The 17,608-nt window shown below is 53.8% G+C and overlaps 6 protein-coding genes across 6 annotated transcripts; 3 read left to right on the plus strand and 3 right to left on the minus strand.

The window, feature by feature from the left end:
- Positions 1-873: 873 nt before the first annotated feature.
- MYCGRDRAFT_20337 (uncharacterized protein) lies at positions 874-4,086 on the minus strand (the record flags this gene model as incomplete). Its single annotated transcript, XM_003848689.1, has 1 exon — positions 874-4,086. A coding segment is annotated over one exon (3,213 nt), but the record flags the coding sequence as incomplete, so codon positions are not given.
- A 586-nt stretch (positions 4,087-4,672) lies between these two features.
- Positions 4,673-6,662, plus strand: MYCGRDRAFT_87913 (uncharacterized protein; the record flags this gene model as incomplete). The annotated part of the gene is made up of 4 exons (XM_003848212.1): positions 4,673-4,729; positions 4,787-4,881; positions 4,934-6,321; positions 6,379-6,662. The coding sequence occupies 4 exons, from the start codon at positions 4,673-4,675 to the stop codon at positions 6,660-6,662; spliced, it is 1,824 nt and encodes a 607-aa protein (XP_003848260.1).
- Positions 6,663-8,808: 2,146 nt separating this feature from the next.
- On the minus strand, positions 8,809-9,634 carry MYCGRDRAFT_76618 (uncharacterized protein; the record flags this gene model as incomplete). The annotated part of the gene is made up of 2 exons (XM_003848688.1): positions 8,809-9,311; positions 9,374-9,634. 2 exons carry the CDS (start codon positions 9,510-9,512, stop codon positions 8,809-8,811), a joined length of 642 nt encoding a protein of 213 aa, XP_003848736.1.
- Positions 9,635-13,052: 3,418 nt separating this feature from the next.
- MYCGRDRAFT_96450 (uncharacterized protein) lies at positions 13,053-13,853 on the plus strand (the record flags this gene model as incomplete). The annotated part of the gene is made up of 1 exon (XM_003848213.1): positions 13,053-13,853. One exon carries the CDS (start codon positions 13,053-13,055, stop codon positions 13,851-13,853), a length of 801 nt encoding a protein of 266 aa, XP_003848261.1.
- A 1,029-nt stretch (positions 13,854-14,882) lies between these two features.
- Positions 14,883-15,452, plus strand: MYCGRDRAFT_106034 (uncharacterized protein; the record flags this gene model as incomplete). The annotated part of the gene is made up of 1 exon (XM_003848214.1): positions 14,883-15,452. One exon carries the CDS (start codon positions 15,020-15,022, stop codon positions 15,224-15,226), a length of 207 nt encoding a protein of 68 aa, XP_003848262.1.
- A 138-nt stretch (positions 15,453-15,590) lies between these two features.
- Positions 15,591-17,537, minus strand: MYCGRDRAFT_96451 (uncharacterized protein; the record flags this gene model as incomplete). Its single annotated transcript, XM_003848687.1, has 6 exons — positions 15,591-15,603; positions 15,657-15,830; positions 15,901-15,967; positions 16,038-16,160; positions 16,250-17,018; positions 17,154-17,537. The coding sequence occupies 6 exons, from the start codon at positions 17,535-17,537 to the stop codon at positions 15,591-15,593; spliced, it is 1,530 nt and encodes a 509-aa protein (XP_003848735.1).
- Between the last annotated feature and the right edge of the window lie 71 nt (positions 17,538-17,608).

Raw genomic sequence — 17,608 nt, forward strand, 5'->3', positions numbered from 1 at the left:
TGAAAAAAAAAACCGACGACAGCTATACCAAGGACACGACCTACCGCAGCGGGCGAACGCCACACCAGCCCTCCTTGGTCTTGGAACCGGCGGCGGCGGCGCTGGATCAAAGCATGCATGCCTCTCGAAGAGATCCCCAACCCGGAAGTCAACAACTCAATTCCAACCTCGAGGTCCTCGACCTCAAGGCTGCAATGACATCAAGCACAGAGGAGGTAACGTCGCTCCAATCCAATTCCCATGATTTGCCGAAACCCCTCCTCCATTTGCGCGTGAATTCATTCTCGAGGGAGAAAAGAAAAAAGAGGGTTCATGACAGCCCAAGTACTAACGTGAGGAAAGAGGTAGTGTGGACACATCCGCTGAACCACTCGTCATTCCGTCAAACCTCACCGCTGCACAGGAGAAAGAGAAAGAGAAAGAGACAAGTATGACGCTTTTTTGACCAGGAGTGCCCTTGGGGGGGGCTCGGCTTGGCCCAAAAAAAAACCCCTACGACACCGGGTATATTATTAATAACCGGGTGTTACAACGTTTATAATAGGCAAAAGCGCATGGGGAGCAGCTTGGGAATATGCTTTGCGGCGTACGACGGATGGCATGGACAGGACAGGGGGGTATGTATGACTGATCTACAGAAAGACGTGGGGGGGAAAAATTGGCAAGTCCGGGGTCGGTCGTATTGTATAGGGAGCTGGAGGAAGACAGTGGGAGTGTAATAAAAAATTCAGAACACAAGAGTCGTCGTGTTTTTGTCCTTTTCGAAGCCGGACGAACGCAAGAATAGAATAATATATACAATCTGCGCCACTGTTGCGCTTTGCATGACAATAAACTTCCGTACTTCATTCAACGCTCTACATTCTCCCACCCCTCAACCCCCATAATCAAGTCCCCACCAACCCTCACCAGCTCCTTCAAAACCGCCACCTTATTCACCTCCGCTACGACCTCCTCCCCCTCTCCCTCTCCCTTCCCCTCCTCCTCCTCAACAACCGGAACCGTACTAACCGCCAAATTCACCTTCCACCCCCTCCTCGCCGAACTCATCACAACAGGATTCCACAGTCCCGCAATGACCCCCCTCCCTCCTCCTCCTCCTCTTGCAGCTACGACTCCATGGAAGAACAAAATGGCACTGCCATACACCTCTTCCAAATCCTCCAAAAAGTCCCTTACGGGATCGAAACCGACCAGGCTCCCATCGTGTTCTTCGTCGCTTATTTCGAGATTCTTGAAACCCCGACTTTTCCGCTGACTGCGACTGTTGTTATTATTATCTTTAAGACGAAGCACAAAGTCAAAGTCGGCCAGTGGACTCTCGAAAAGTGATTGCGGGATCAAATCTAAACCTTTGGCTGCGACTTCTGCACATGCCGCGCGAGCGAGGGAGGACATGCGAGCCGCGACGACTTTGGCGGGTCGTCCGGCGTCCGTCCAGGTCGTGCCTTCGTGGTCGAGTGAGGAAGCGACGAATAGGGCGACGCGGGTCATGGCTGGGTCGAGGTGTTGACGCCAGGCGGTGAAATTATTGGTGATGGCGGTGAGGTCAGCGGGTGTGAGAGAGTTGTTGTCGCCTGCGAGGTCTACAATAAGAGGTTCAACACGCCAGTCCCATCTCGATAACCAGAAGAGAGTGCGGAGGAATCCCGTTTGCACGCTCGATGGCGCGGACCAGGGAGCAGGATGGGTGAAAGATCTCACGACGAAGAGCTCGATGATTTCCTCCGGGATGTGGTTGGAGAGTAAGTGGGAGGAGAACCATTGTTTCGTGAGGCGAATGGCGCCGCTGAGAGCGGGGAAGCGGGTGCTCAGACGGATGAGGGCTTGCGTTTGTGCGGGTCGGTGGATGTAGTCGCGTTTGTACTTTGCGAGACCGAGGGCGGCGAGTTCGCGGGTTTGGGGATCGGTGGATTTGGATTTGAGGCTGCGTTCGAGGAGGGTTTGTTCGCGTTCGTGGTAGATGCGGAGGCGGAAGGAGGTGGTTGGGTCGTAGGATACGTCGAGGTAGCCTTGATTGAGAGTGGGATGGGTGTCGTTTTCAAGGCCGATGCGGCAGGAGACAGAGTCGACGGTCTCTTGGAGCATGTGAGAGATCATCAAGAGGAAAGCGATCTTGGTGCGCTGGATGGCAACAAGATCGTCTGGCCATCGCCCGGAGCCTTCAAATTGGATGGTGACGTTGGCTGGCACTGCTCGATGGCTGAGTTTGCCGTTAGCGGGTGGCAGGATCGATGCAGAGCAAAGCTGAGGATCCGCGGGCATGATCTGTCGGATTGAGAGTGGCAAGTCGCGGAGATCGCGAAGGTCATTCTCAAACTGGCGGTATCGCTCCACGAAGGGCGTGAAGAGAGCGTTGTCCGTACCACCGCGCAGCTGTTTGGAGAAGCCATCGCCGAAGAACTTGACATCCTCCACGATGGCAACATCAAAGTGTCGGTTGAGCAAATAGCACACAATCTGTTCCAGCACGGTCTGGCCACTCTCCGACGGCGACCAGATCAGACTTTCTAGGATGCTGCCATCCTTGAAGCGACGCAGCTCAGACTTGTCGCCCCAGAACTTTCGAAATGCTGCAGCCTCTGATTTATTCTCTGCGGGTGGACCGTGGTCGACAGCACGCTTGACATGATCTTGGTTCACTGCCATTCCAATGGTGATGTCGTTCTTGGAGCTCGGACGCGATGATCCGAGGGCCCAGGAGGGGGTAGCCGGACGAGTGATGCAGATCTGATTGACACGATTGCCGAGACCCTGCTTCAGTACGTCGTACAGTTTGGCAACGTGGTCGTGCTGGGCTGTCCTGGTATTTCCGCCGAGTACAAGACGCTCAGGAATCTGCACCATGTAATCGAAGCGAAACATGGGTTCGTGAACACGGAGGATGAACGTTGCATCGAAGCCGTCATGGAGCTGATCCCCGAGAGCGATCAATGTTGACTTGGCCTCGTGACGGAGAAGTCTGTACGACCATTGCGCGACTTTATACAACAAGTTGTGGCCTCTGCTTGCGTCCCACAGAATAGGCGTTCCATCAGAAAGCGGAGCAGGAGTGTCGGCAGTGTTCCCAACAGACAATGGGTGCTTTGCAAAATCCTTCATGGCGAGAAGCTGCAGCGTAGCCTTGAACAGCTGATAACTGCTGTATCCAGGACTGAAGATCGGCTTCCCTTGAGGTCCACCTCCTTGTAGTCCCAATGCCATCAATGCATTCCACTCAAAGTTTCCGAATCCGCCGGCCTCAATCGATGAGCCCATGTTTCGCTGTCGAAGCCAAGTACTGCCCAAGAGACATGCTTCCGTAAAGGATTCGCAACTCTTTCCAGCGCCATGAAGAAGCTTGAGGTACTCTGTAACGAGCATGTCGGAACGAAGGGAGGAGTTGTAAAAGGGAGTAGGAGCGGCAACATCCTGGTCCGGGTTTCGAACACAATTCTTGTCCAAGCGTAGTTTCGTTGAAGGGAATTGATCAGCCGCAGTGCCAGCGATGATGTTGATCCGCCATTTCGGAGCAGGAGCAGGAGAGGTTGCCTCCACAGCTGGCTCGACGACCACGATCGGCTTCAAAGGATCACCACGGAAGAGAGCAAATCGTGTTGTATATTCAGCCTTGTGCGCATTTTTCAATCCTGCCGCGATGCACGCCAGGTAGTATGCCCTCTTGTAGAAGTATCGATGATTCAAGAAGTCCTTCTCTTCTAGCAACGAGCTGGGAATCACAACCACCATATCAATCTCCAGGACTTGATGCAACCTGCTTGCCGTCTTCAATACGAAGCTACCCACGACATTGATGTTCGCAGGCTTCTCGTATGCGAACTTGAATTTGGCATCTTTTGCTGGTCCCGGATCGGGGAAGGGTACGGCGACTTTCGTTCGGAGGAGATCGGTCTCAGCTTCGACGACGGTGAAAGGGCCTCTCGGGGGAATCTGCTCGATGGTCTGCTTGAGCTGGCGCAATGCCGTCTCTGCCAATTTCTCCTTCTTGCCATGCTTCGGTCGGGTCTGGCCGAGCAATTCGTCGAGCTGTAGTTTGAAGACGTTTGACTTGAAGGTTCCGCTCGTGTATGCGCTGGCGGCGGCTTGTGTGGTGGATGTGGTGGATTTTCGAGATGCTGCTGGTTTGGCGACTTTCGTGGGCTGCTTGCTCTTGCTGGTGGTCGTCTCGTCCTCGCCCTGATCGCCTCCGCTGTCCTCGCCGAATGAGGCAAATGAAGCAGTATCCTCGCCCTCGTCCGAAGAGACATGCTCCGTCTTCCGCCTTTTGCTCACGGGTTGTGCCATGTTCGGAAAATGGTGAAGTCGTAGATCTGTCAGTTCTCCAGACGAAAAAAAGATGTCTTGGTTCACTTCAGCTTCAGCCACACTTTCTGCGGCGTGGCGTGGAGGCGGAACGGACCTCTCCCGGCAGATCCACGTGGGAGGGAGAATCCTTGCATGAAACCTGAGCCACAGCAGAAGCCGATCATCGGAGAAGCGCAGCGGAGGGGCGATTGTATCAAAATTTGGAGAGACACAGAGATCAATGACTCTGACAGACAAACATTGATACATTCATTCCAGTTGCTTTAAAGGGCCCTCTTCACCGATTCCGCATTGAAAGGGTACATCGACATTGGATCTAAGAAGACGACAATCGAAGTCTCGACTGAAGCAACTTCCTCCATCCAGCATGTCTCTCTCCTTCAACGACACCTTGGGAGATCCCATTCCCGCCGACACGCCACATGTGAGTGTTGTGTCGAATGAAGTCTTGGTCCGAGACTCTTCACTAATCATGCCTCAGGCCGTCAGTGTATCTCTCCCGACATGGAAGGCCAACGTGGGATACGAAGAAGGCGAGAGCTGGGTCGTCGACAAGATGCAGACTGGATATCCAAGGTGAGTGATGTCTTCCTCATATAATTCCACCTCCATACTAACGACTTGCCAGATTCTTCATCCACAAGTCAATACAAAAGCTCGCCTCCTCCATTGTCGCCGCCCATGGATCACCAGACACTGAAAAGGCCATGCTACTGCCATCACCACGCTGTGCCGCCCGATGTCTCGACTTCATCCGCAAGTACAGCCCCAAGACCGTGGACACTTCTTCAGCCCGAGCTCTCAACTTCATCCCGCATCCCGACAAGCTTCCTCCAACAGACGACAAGAAGATCCTCCCGCGACTCTCCGCTGTCATCTACCCTCAAGAGTCATGGCCTGCCGCCAAATCCTTCTGGCAGCATTCGGGTGAAGGCATCTCAAGTCGGCGGGCGGAGTTTTGTCAGCGCGCATTTGATGACCATTTCCTCGTCGAGCAGTCGTGCGTCTGTCAGCCCTCGATGCCTCGTGTGGCGAAAGGTCCACGACGGTATCAAAAGCAGACCTCGGTCGACATCACTCCCGTCAATGGCAATGGCAATGGCGATGGCAATGGCACACCCTCAACCTCAACCGGCGAAGCCCTCCAAGACACGACCGAGTTTGTAGAAGCTCGCTTCGGCCGCAACCTCGACACCACCTTCGCCGCTCAAGCCAAGCTAGCCATCCGCAAGCGAATCGCCGGATCTCTCACCACGGACGTCGATCTCCCAGATTCACTCGACGAACCCTCCGATCTCGTCAGAAGCCGAACCAGAGACCTCCCAAACTTCTCCGTCGACGACGTCTACCTCTTCTCCTGCGGTATGAACGCCATCTTCACCTCCCACCAATCCCTCATGCGTGCTCGAGGTCCCGACACCTGCATCATGTACGGCTTCCCCTACGTCGACACCCTCAAAGTGCTCGAAAAATTCGGACCCGGAGCGCTCTTCTACGGCTACGGCAACGCCGACGACATCAACGCCCTCGAAAAACGTCTCAAACGAGGCGAACGCTTCTTAGCCCTCTACTGCGAATTCCCGGGCAACCCTCTCCTCAAATCCCCCGACCTCAAACGTCTCCGCGCCCTCGCAGACACCTACTCCTTCGCCATAGTAATCGACGAAACAATCGGCAACTTCCTCAACGTCCACGTCCTCCCCTACGCCGACATCGTCGTCTCCTCCCTGACGAAAATCTTCTCCGGCGACAGCAACGTCATGGGCGGAGCGATGATTCTCAACCCGCAAGGGAAATTCTACCGCTTACTCAAAACCGACTTGGCGAACGAATACGAGGACAACCACTTTGAAGAGGATAGCATGTACCTCGAACGCAATAGTCGGGACTTTGTCGACCGGATCAAGCGCATCAACACGAATGCGGAAGCGATCGCTGATGTCCTCCGTGCATCGTCGAAGGTCAAACAGCTCAATTACCCCAAGTATAGCGAGACGAGAGAATTCTACGACGCCTGTCGAGTGACGAATGGAGGAGCCGTGACGAACGGAGCCGACGCAACGAATGGAGGAGCCCAAGGATGGGAAGGCGGCTACGGCGGCCTCCTCAGCGCAACCTTCCACTCCGTCGAAGACGCCGCCCTCTTTTACGATGCGCTGGAAACGGCCAAGGGCCCTTCACTAGGCACGAATTTCACTCTGAGCAGTCCATTCGTGTTGCTGGCGCACTATAGCGAATTGGAATGGGCGAAGCAGTATGGGTGTGACGTGAGTCTGGTGAGATTCAGCGTGGGGTTGGAGGATACGGAAGAGTTGGTCCAAGTTTTCGAGAAGGCTTTGAGGGCGATACCGGGGTGAGGAGAAGAAGAGTGCGGTGCGTCGGGAAGAGAGTGACAGAGGACTGATAGTTGAGAACTTTTGAAGCAGGTTTCGCCGGAGGCCGACGGGTTGGGCAGTATCCACTCCACTTCACATGCTACGACTAGCGTGTTATAATGTGATCGCATACTACCTTCCCTACCCCCCCACCCATAGAGACAGACCCGATGATACCAGACGTACAGCTCGACGTCGACTCCCAAAACTTCCTCCTCCCGTTCGCATCATCGAACCGAGCAAAAAACCGTAAACATCCACAAAAGAAAAAAGTTACATAGCCATACCCAAATCTCTCCCAGTACTCCGTTCGCGCGGAGGGTCACCATCTCGGGACATACAATACACGATACCCCTCCCAAAGGACCACCAATTCACCTTTTCCCCATCAAGCACTCCAGTCCAGGAAAAGAAAACCAACAATGTCTCCCTCCACAATCGAAACCTCAACCCCAACTCAAACCCATCTCCCACCTCTCCACCTCCTCGCGCACCACCCAACTCCGCAAACCCGCCATCGACAACCCTCTCGACCCGGTCCCCAGCCCATCAGAGAGCGGCGCTCAGACCCTCATCCCGTGAACCCAAGTCCGCGATCCCCACTCACTTTTCTCCAAAACCCCCATGGACGGAAACGGGAGCCGTCCGTGAACTCCACATTCGCCGCCGCGGCCGAACGATCCGCTGGCTCGGATACTTCGACGGCAACGACTATCTCAGAGCCCTTGGAACGGCCGGGCAGCATCCATTTCTTCCGCGAACGATGCCAATCAAAAAGCCCGCATACCTTCTGTATTGACAAGTCCCTTCCGATACATTACCCTCCCTCCTCTCCGTCCATCTCGGGTCACCTCAGCAGGCAGGAATCGAAATCGTGCACCCATAAGGGGTACGGGGGGAGGAGGGGGGGAACATGCACGCCATGATATCAACCCCCCCAAGCCAGCTGGGTTTGCGCAATCCGAACTCCACCGTCCGTAGCCACCCCTCCGTCGTTTGCCACATTCCTCCCTCCATCCCTCCGAGAAAAAAAAACCCTCGTCTCCACCAACGCTGGCTGGGGGGGGGATGTGAAAAACTCAAATCACCTCACAAAAAGATACCCGACGACGACGAACCACTCACGAACGGTAGACGACAATGTCCTTCCACCTCCTTTTCCGTACGAAGCAAACGCCGCACGCAGCGCTTCTTTCCGCGTTATCTTGCGAGAATCATGGGATGCTGATGGTTGGCGTGGGGTAAAAGAGTGATCGATCGTTGCGGCGAGACTTTATCCATTCCGAGCGAGGTTTGGATCGGGGTGATTTCAGGGCTTTTTCCAGCGCAGGAAATGATGGGCAGGCACGGAGACGGCCTCTGAAGGGCCTGACCTCGGCCGAGTAAATACGCTGAGGAAGGTTGCTAGACGGATGAGAGGATTGATGGCAGGATTTTTGCATGTTTTCCAGTCTTGGTGGGTTTTGGTGGGTTGCGAGGAGGTGAAGAGGTTTGGATTATTATTTTTTTTGCGTGGGAAAACCTTCGCTTCCCGTCTTTGTCACTTTCGAGGATGTTGTCAGGGAGTTGAATGGGGGAGCTGAGGTATGCTGTCTTGCCTCGAGCGTGGTAGTTGAGGAGGAGAGAGAGTACGTCGAACGTGGTTAGCAGTCATAGTTCTGTTCCTTCCATTGAGGTGTTGACTTGACCTTGCTCTCGCTCTTGCTCTTTGGACCAAGAATTTCCAGTTCCAGTCCATCCATTGTTCCGCCATTTCTTGTTCGACGTACGGAATCCGATCGCTGTCTTCCACACGGTGAGCGCGGTTCCGGGTGTAGATTAGTCTTTAAAGGCGCTCGTGATTGACTCCGCGACATTTCGACGGACGGGGTTTCCACTTGTAGCCTGCTACGCTGAGTGTCCATGCTCACCGTCAGCATTTGTCCGCAGAGTCAAGAAAAAAGGTATACATTGAACACTCATTGCTACACAGCGACTGTAGTGCAGCCTCGCCAGAGCGCATCCTTGCCATGCGCATCTCATAGTCCTGACAGCAGCAGCAAGAGAAGAAACGCCATGAACTCCGCTTCCGTCGAAATTCCCAACGCCGTCGCCTGTTTTATTCCATTCAAACATCCTCCCCCTTCATCTAGTATCCGCCACGTCCACGGCCTCTGGGTGTGCCGCGTCCACGAGAGAAGCCTCCACTGCCAGAGAATCCACCACCACCACGTCCACCACTAAATCCTCCCCTGCCACCACCCCTCGGCGCACCTCTTCCACCTCTCGGCGCACCCCTCCCACCTCTCGCCCCACCCCTCGGCGCACCCCTTCCAAACCCACCCGCACCCCTCGGCTTCTTCACCTTCGGCGCACCCGGCGGCGGCTTCGGTTTCGGCAAGAACTTCTCCAACGGCAACAACTTATCCCCTCCAATATAAAATTTATCTCCACTCTTGAAACTCGTCGCCTGAATCCCCTCTTGCGGTTTGATCGTGAAGAAGACTTGATTCAGCGGTCCGAGGATCTCGTCGACTTTTCCGATTGGGGTCTTGTTCTCGAGGTAGATGGGAGCGTTGAAGTAGGGGATTTTGACGTTGATGGATTCGCAGACGAGTTCGCCTTCGGTGGCGTGGAGGAAGGAGCCCATTTCTGAAGCATTGGATTAGTGGTGATTTGGGGAGTGGTTGCGTGGGATGGGAATGGAAGCATACCGTAGACGGTGTCGGGAGGGCCGTAGGATTGCTGGAAACCGCCTCTGCCGCCTCTGCTGCCGCCTCGGAAGCCTCCTCCTCCGCGTCCGCCGCGGTCTCCACCGCCGAAACCACCTCTGCTGCCGCCGCGGAAGGACATGGTTGCTGGCGTTCCTGGGCGCTGCTATGGGTCAATGGATGCGCTTTTCTCCTCTGTGATCTGAAGGAGGTCGGTTCGAATGGTATGTCGATCGTGTGAAGCGAATTGGTGTTGTGGTGCGTGTGGGAGCACCTTGATCGTTGGTCGTGAGTCGGACGGAGCTTTGCGAAGCTCAGTCTTTTTTGCTCGGCCAAGCCAAGATTTTCGCAGCGGAGAGAAGGCCGCGCTGGTGCCTCAGGCATTCCTTCGTTTGACTTCACCTCTGTTTTGTCTTTCACTGTTGGTCCTTCGAGCGATATACTTTCTTTCTAAAATTTCGTCGCACTTGCGATCTTTCCTGTCGTCCTACGGATGGTGACATACGTGTACATTGCACTGCTCCTCCCGGAATCATGATCTCCAGCGCTCCTGCCAGCAATAGAGTGGCATGTGAAATAGCAAGCTCGGTGGCTGCTCGAAACAATGCCATGTGGTATTGTATCGTGACAACGATTCTCGCACACTCACAGGTATCATATGTATCCACTCTTTACTCGGCTCTCAGCTCGTCCCCGGTGAACATGCACAAGATCAGCTCTTGATTCCGACGTCAGGCTGGTCTCCTCTTTTCTCGCCCCACCATCAAAGTATCACTCGCATCACCGCTTCCGACTTCGATCAAGACATCACACTCGCAGACCGCTCAGCAACCTCCAGTACAAGCAACTCCAATCTTCAATCGACACGCAACAGCACATACCTGCCAGCATGCCGTCAATGCTCCAGAGCCCACCAGCGAGGCAAAACCGCGGTCTCACGTTCAAAGACTTACCTCCGGAGATTCGCAATCTTATCTACGTTCAATTGCTATCCCGTCCAGCTATTGACGCGGTCGTCCCCATTTGCACTGTACATGAGGTCCGTGTTGAACTCGCATATGAGGAGTTCTGGGTGTTCGAAGAACAAGATCGATGGGACGAGGCGGACGCATGCCAAGACGAATTCGAACGCATGGAAGCTGTACACAAGGATACGGAGCCTTGGAAAAAGCTCACCATCATGACGGCGCCTGACTCCCAGGCTTTGCATCCGCAACTGCTGGCAGTTTCCCGATTCATTCAAGCAGAGACCACACCAATCCTCTACGGTATCAACCGCCTGGAAATAACATGGCATCACCTAGAGCGATTTGTGAAGCAATGCGGCCCCTCCGTGCAACACATTCGCAAGCTCTACGTCGATGTCGAATGCAGCGTGATCCAACAAAATTTCGTACGGAGCATCGAGAAGGCCCTTCTGCCAGCGAAGAGGCTACAGTGGTTGATCATCGCGGCTGGAGCGAGGTACTCCAATCCCAACAAGGTCCCCCGCACAATGCCCAGGAAAATGGCCCAACTCCTGAAGTCCTGGGCGAGTCGGCTCATGAAGGCGCGAATGCAAAGCAACGACAGAGAAGGACGTTCTACAAGTCAAGTTGCTGCAACATTTCGTTTCGCAGGATTCGAGAACGCTGAGGCTTACACTTCTGAAGTGAGCAAGTCACTCCTGGATCTCCTCGACAAGGCGAAGGTGAGGCGATTACGAGATCGGAAGCATTGACACAGCGCTATCACATGCATCGCAGTCTCCTGCGAGTCCATGAATCACTCTCCTGCTATCACAACTTCCGACATTCACCGCCACAAGCTCGTTCTTTGACAGCGTCAAAGCTCTATCACCACGCCAAACCTCTACCTCACTTCGCCGCACTCCACCAACAACCTTCCTCTTTCAACAACCTCAGCTACTACAGGCACACCACACACATCGAAAATCGAACCTCCTCAACACACCCACCGACACACGTCTACGTTCAGCACATCACCATCACAGAGCAGCCTACCATCAATATGTCGCTTGTGCCTCCAGTCCTTCGCACGGAACGCAAAAGTGCGCTCACCTTCGAAGACCTTCCACCGGAGATCAGAAACGAGATTTACGAATTGGCTTTGACGTCTCCCGACGGCGTGGAGATCCGATTGCGTCTGCCCTACAACCACGCTGACGTGTTGCGACGTTGGAAGGCCTTGAAAGAGTCGGGTAACTACCCTGAAGCGCGGGATCTGCTTTGCCAGAACGGCGTGGATTGGCAGTGGGCGATAGCTGGGATCTACCTGGTCGACTTGGACACCCGAAAGGACCTGAGAATTCCTCTGGCATCACCATGGTTGTCCTCACCGCTTCTGGCAGTTTCAAAGCTCGTTAATAAAGAAGCGACACCTGTCCTCTATGGGATGAATCGATTCCAGGTCAGAGCAGAAGAGTTTGGACATATCAGCGCGGCGCTCGGATTCTCCATCAAACACGTCCGCCCCTTCAAAGTCATGGTGTCCAGCGCCCATCACGAGCACGTCAAGTCAATCACAAAATTGTTGTCAACAGCGACATCCCTGCAAGATGTGGAGTTCGTTTCCTTGAAACATGGCAAAGCAAACAGTTCACCGAAGAACATGGCTGGCCACCTGAGGATCTGGGCTACCCGAGCCATTAAAGCACGCGCCGAGGGCGAAGATGGGAAGGCGTCCAGTCCGCGTGAGATTGCAGAAATCATTCGATTCAGCGGACAGGTCAAAGTGGAGGACTACACCGCACAAGTCCAGAAGGCGCTCGTCGAGATCCTTGAAGAACCGAAGCCGGCGCGGACAACCAGGAAGAAGACATGAATGGTGGGCGAGGCTATCATGCGAGCCGGGGAACGAATGCCATCCTCATACTTGCAGCGCTTCGAGACTTCCACAAGTGCGAGACTTTTGCCTTCCAAGTGGCACAGGAGTATTGCCTGTTGCAGTTCTTTCCTGTTGCATTTTCGCTTTCTCATCAGACGTTGAGAACGACGGCCTTGCCTCACTTTCTGTTTGCATTCAGCAAACGTGCAGAGGCCGATGAGCTCGCAAAAGTGTCTTCCTGCGTACCATCGTTTCTACAAAAAAGCGTGGCTCTCCAGCGCATTTCTTCTCGCCAAATTTTCAAAAGCGTTGCGACAACAGTACCAGTGCGTTCGATTACTCCGTTATGGAACAATAAGCAGCCTTCAATGTCGATCTGACCATCACAATCAGTGCGTATGAACCGCCATTCAGTCCTGACGCTTCTGGAATGCTCGATGAGCGTCCACACCGTAAGTAGTACGCGCAGCCTATGCCCGTCGCTTCGCTGACGGCCGCTCTCGATGCGTACTCTTGCGCATGAGTATTAAGCTCCAGTCCAGAATTTTGTTTGGCCCTCGAAGTCCCGGAAAGTGGCTCCACTTACTTCCTTTTCACGAACATCTTGGCCTACGCCTCTTCGAGATGATCCCTACTGTCTCCCGAACTTCGATTGGCTCTTGGAGTTCTTACGAGCAGCTCCACTTGCTTTGCTGCATCTACCTTATCCTCTTCGCCGGTCAATGAATATCTTGCATATCCAGACTCTCTGACACGGAAGGACACTCTTCCACTACGTCTACCATCGCGCCCGATCATGAAGATCTCAGGCAACACCACTCGTCGACATCCAGGGGTGTTCGCCGCGGAAACAACCATGGCCAGTCTACGTCCAGTCTTCATCAATCAGGAGCCGTCAAGTATGTCACCGGAAGATCAAGGCTCACCGACGCAGCGAGAGCGCACTCTCACCTTCGAAAACATGCCGGCAGAGGTGCGCAACATCATCTACGCAATGGCTTTGACGTCACCGTCGGAAGAAAGCAACAGTATCCTCACCGCATATCTCAACCTGTCGTTCAATGAACGCCGCGAGCCTACACGGGAAGACATCAAACGCGATCAGCGCCCCCAAGCTGTACGCCCGCTGGCCTCGCAACTACTGCGAGTCTCCAGGTCGGTGAATCAAGAAGCGACGCCCATCCTCTACGGAACAAACCTATTGAGTGTGGACGCCGAACAGCTCAAGAAGTTCTTCGACACCATCGGCGCTTCCATCAAGTACCTCCGCCACATTGAAATTGAGCTGAGAAACTACGGTTACCAGAGCGAGGTCAAAGCGGCTGTCAACTTACTGTCAGCGACTACGGCACTTCGAAGCCTCAAGATCACCTACATCCATTACCCTGGCCCACGCATATTCGCCAAGAACATGGCCCGCGACTTGAAGCCTTTCGTGCAGCAGTTGATGGAAGCACGCGCGTCGAGAAGCGATACCGAAGCTTTCGCATCGAGGAAGGACACGGAGCCACTCAGCACGGACGAGTACTCAGACATGGTGAGCTTCAGCATGCCCATGCTAGGAAAAGAACGCCACTTCAACACCGAGTACAAGGAGACCATGATGAAGTTGCTCGACCAGGACAAGCGTAAGGAGCACCGCAAGCTCAAGTTCTGATCGAGTACGAAGAGTGACGTGGAGGATTTTGCTTCGTCAAGAGCGTTTTGCAAGCAGCAACGCCAAGGAGATTGATTTCATGATGCAACAAGCTCACGAGTCACCATCTCTATGCACAGTCTGTGGAAGCGTCAAGGAAGAGCGCGTTGGATGAAAGACGGGCATAGCTGGTCATCACGTTGACTACACGCAACATTCCATCCAGCAGACGTCGAACGCTCACCGTCCTTCTACGAGCACGCGTGATTTGTTTCTCGCGACACAGGAGACTCCACACCTTTGATGTTTTGGAGAGTTTGCGATAAAAGTTTGCTTGCTGTTCACTTTTGCCCCTTGCGGGAACCGACCATCGAAGACTGTGCCTCGCGACTGCTCTGCTGTATGGAAAGTATCCGTTCGAATACCAAAAGCTCTCATTCCTCGACAATCTTGTATCGTACGTGCATAGATCCCTGAACTTAACTTTGTTGCATAGCAGTTTTGAGCTCGGCAGACCATTGTATATCGCGGAGACCACACAGCTTTCGATACGATTCGATTTTGAACCATCTCTTTCTTGCATTGCCCTGCTTGTCTCTCAATGACCAAGCAAACTGTTTACTTCGCCACAAATCGGCATTTGTTCCTCCCAAATACAACTGACATCTTCTGTCGTGGTTGAGATTGACTCTTACCATCAGATCAAACAACCCCATACCTCACTCGTGCCGCAGCACCTATCTTTGCTTGTCGCAATGTCGTCAGCCTCACAGGTCTCCATCAAAGGCCGCACTACCTTCTTGCATCTGCCAACCGAGATCAGAGATACCGTATACGAACTGTCGCTGTATCCGGTACCCAGAGTCGACATCAAATCTCATCCAACGGGCAAGCAAGTTCCATGCCCACAGCTCCTAGCGGTGTCAAGGCAGATACATGCGGAGGCGATGCCCGTGCTCTACGGAAACAACTGCATATTCATGAGGGATCTGCCAAACTTCGTGCGCTTCACCAACTCGATCGGCCAGTCGGTGGCGCACCTTCGCTTCCTCGCGATCCAAAAAATCGAGCCCACAAAGGCAGACATCGCTGTGCTATTGAGGACACTGGCTCCAGCAACAGAGTTCAGAAGACTGCAGTTGGTCTGCCGTCGGAGCCACGAGATACAACGCTGCAAGCCGAAGAATATGGCCCGACTCTTCAGGCCGTGGATACTTCGCTTGATCGACTTCGATGTAATGAGCAGCCGCGCAGCCGCGAAAGACCCGCTTCCAGACCGCCATTTCGTCAAGGTTGTACGTTTCCGCGGATGCAAGAAGTGTGACGACTACATTGTCGAAGTGTGGAAGCACCGCGAGGGATTCCTGGAAAGGGCGAAACTTCTTTCGGGATAGACAGCGGGGTGATGGACCTGAAAAAGTGTTTCGAGGGATCTGAGGTCGATGGGGAATGTGATGTAACAGGCCAAGATCATAGATGATCTATCTTTGTCCATAAGAACGCGAGGAACAGTTCCCAATTGTCGATCAGACTTCAGAGTGAGCGAGTGATCCGCCGTCTTCTTACTTATCCTTGCGATCTTGATTTCGATGTCTTCATCAAGTGAAGTGCTCGCAGCGGGATTGTGCTACGGCCAGAAGCAGCAAGTCATTTCATATTCTGTATGCGATACAATCTCAGCTAATCAGCCGATAGCTATGGCCAAAGTTGGTTCGCAAAGCAGGCAGACTCTCCGTGTTGAGCAATCAGTCCACCGCATCAAGATGTGTACCTGTAACCCAGTCAGTATCCGTCTCAAGTAGGCCAACGACGAGGAAAACATACCGAAACCCTTCCAATCCCTCTATTGGAATGCCCGTCGCCGCAGCCTTCTTGTTCGCCCGCTTGAAAACCACGTTCAAGGATAACACAATGATGATCATGATCGTTTGAGCTCCAATGCAAGTTATTATGCCGGGATAGTAATGCGGTTTGTCCTGGGCTCGGAAGACGAAGGATCTATGAGGGAGGTCGGTCATTAGCTGAAAGTTCGCAGGACCCACGATCTGAGAATGTGGGACTATCTTACCCGACCAGGCCCGCCAATGAGGCGAAGATGGACAACAGCGCAGTCGACAATCCGCGTTTCCATTGACCTACAACATGTTCTGTCAGCTTCCAAAGAAATGCTTGCCAGCTCTTCGCCTTCCACCAAGCCACACTCACCTCGAATATTATTCGCCTGCCAAGCCAGAATGGCTGGCGTGTTCGACAGTCCACCGCACAAGGACAAGAAGACGCCAAAATATCTCAAGCCGACGATCTCGACGAAGCCGATCAGACTCAGTCCTGCAATGATCCCGTCTTGTCAGCACAGAACGATCACCCTTCATATAACCAGCCACTCTTGCCAGGGTTCCAGAAGGAAGGAAACGTACCAACAATCACCATACAAGCACCGACCAAGATGAATGGCGTACGACGCCGGAACCTGTCCGCAAAGTACGCCGCAAAGACCATGGTGATACTGCCGAGTAGCGTTGGCGGCGTGGAAAGGGCCATCGCCTCACCAACGCCGTAGCCCATGCCCTCGCTGAGGATGTAAGGCAGCGCAAATCCAACCCCGTGCAAAGCGACAGTGTTACATCCATAACACAGCGCCATCGCCCAGAGTTTGGCGTCCTTCAAATGGCCGAGATATTCCCAGACTCGGAACTCCGGCGGCATGACATCGTGTCGATCAGCTTCGACACGGGACACGGCCCATGCAGCTTCTTCCTGCGAGAGGAAGGGACGCTTGGTCTTGGAGGTGCCCAAGGCGAGTTTCTCGGGAAAGTCGACGATGAAGAAGAACGAAAAGATGCCGACACAGAGAGTACAGGCGCCGAAGATCCAGTAGATGTATCGCCAGCCTGCGATCCCGTCCCCAGTCTGGTTCTGAGACCAAGCTTTCGGTCCGACGCCCTTGCCGGCAAGATGAGAGATGCCGTAGCAAACGATACCAGAGAAGGCAGCGGGGATGATTCCAAGCATAAGCCAGAGAGCATAGCGCTTCTGCATGGAGTATCGGGGATACCAGAGGGAGAGGAAGTAGGTTACTGCTGGAAACATGCCGGCTTCCCAGACTCCGAGGACGAGGCGGAGAGCGACGAGGTCGTACCAGTTTCGTACGAAGCCGCAGGCGAGCGTAGTCAGACCCCACAGTATCTAAAAGGTGCGGTTAGCCGAGGTCTTTACAGCATGGGTTGAGGGCATTCCAAGCCGATGTCATCCGAGATGCGCGAGGCGCTGTCGAATATATCATGCTTCTTGTGTTCCCATTCGTAGGAGAAGGATGCTTACCGTGATGGTGCAAAGAAACTTCTTTGGGCCGACCTTGCGGAGGATGACGGCGGCCGGTAATTGGAACAAGAGGAACGTCACATAGAACATCGAAGTGATGGTACTATATTGCGTACTGTTGAGTTTCATATCCGCTCCCATTCCAGCGATGAGTACCAGCCCAATGGTCGCATTATCGACCGAAGAGGTGGCGTACATGGCGCCGAGGAGACCGACAACTCGAAGATCGATCCGTCGGATGATGCTCTTCTTCTGCTTTTCGGAGAAGCCGAAGCGGTCTTCGTCGGAGATCACGGAACTGAATTCTCCTTGAGCGGCATGCCCATCTTCGTAGTCGCTGGACGTCTTGGTGACGTGGTCCACGGCGGTACTCTTCGCAGACATGGCGGGCGGATGGTCGCAAGGGAAGTGGAACGGAGAATGATAAAACGCGACGGGAATCTGTTCCCAGACTT

Source organism: Zymoseptoria tritici, chromosome 11, assembly GCF_000219625.1.
Source record: "Zymoseptoria tritici IPO323 chromosome 11, whole genome shotgun sequence".
NCBI classification, from domain to species: Eukaryota; Fungi; Ascomycota; class Dothideomycetes; order Mycosphaerellales; family Mycosphaerellaceae; genus Zymoseptoria; species Zymoseptoria tritici.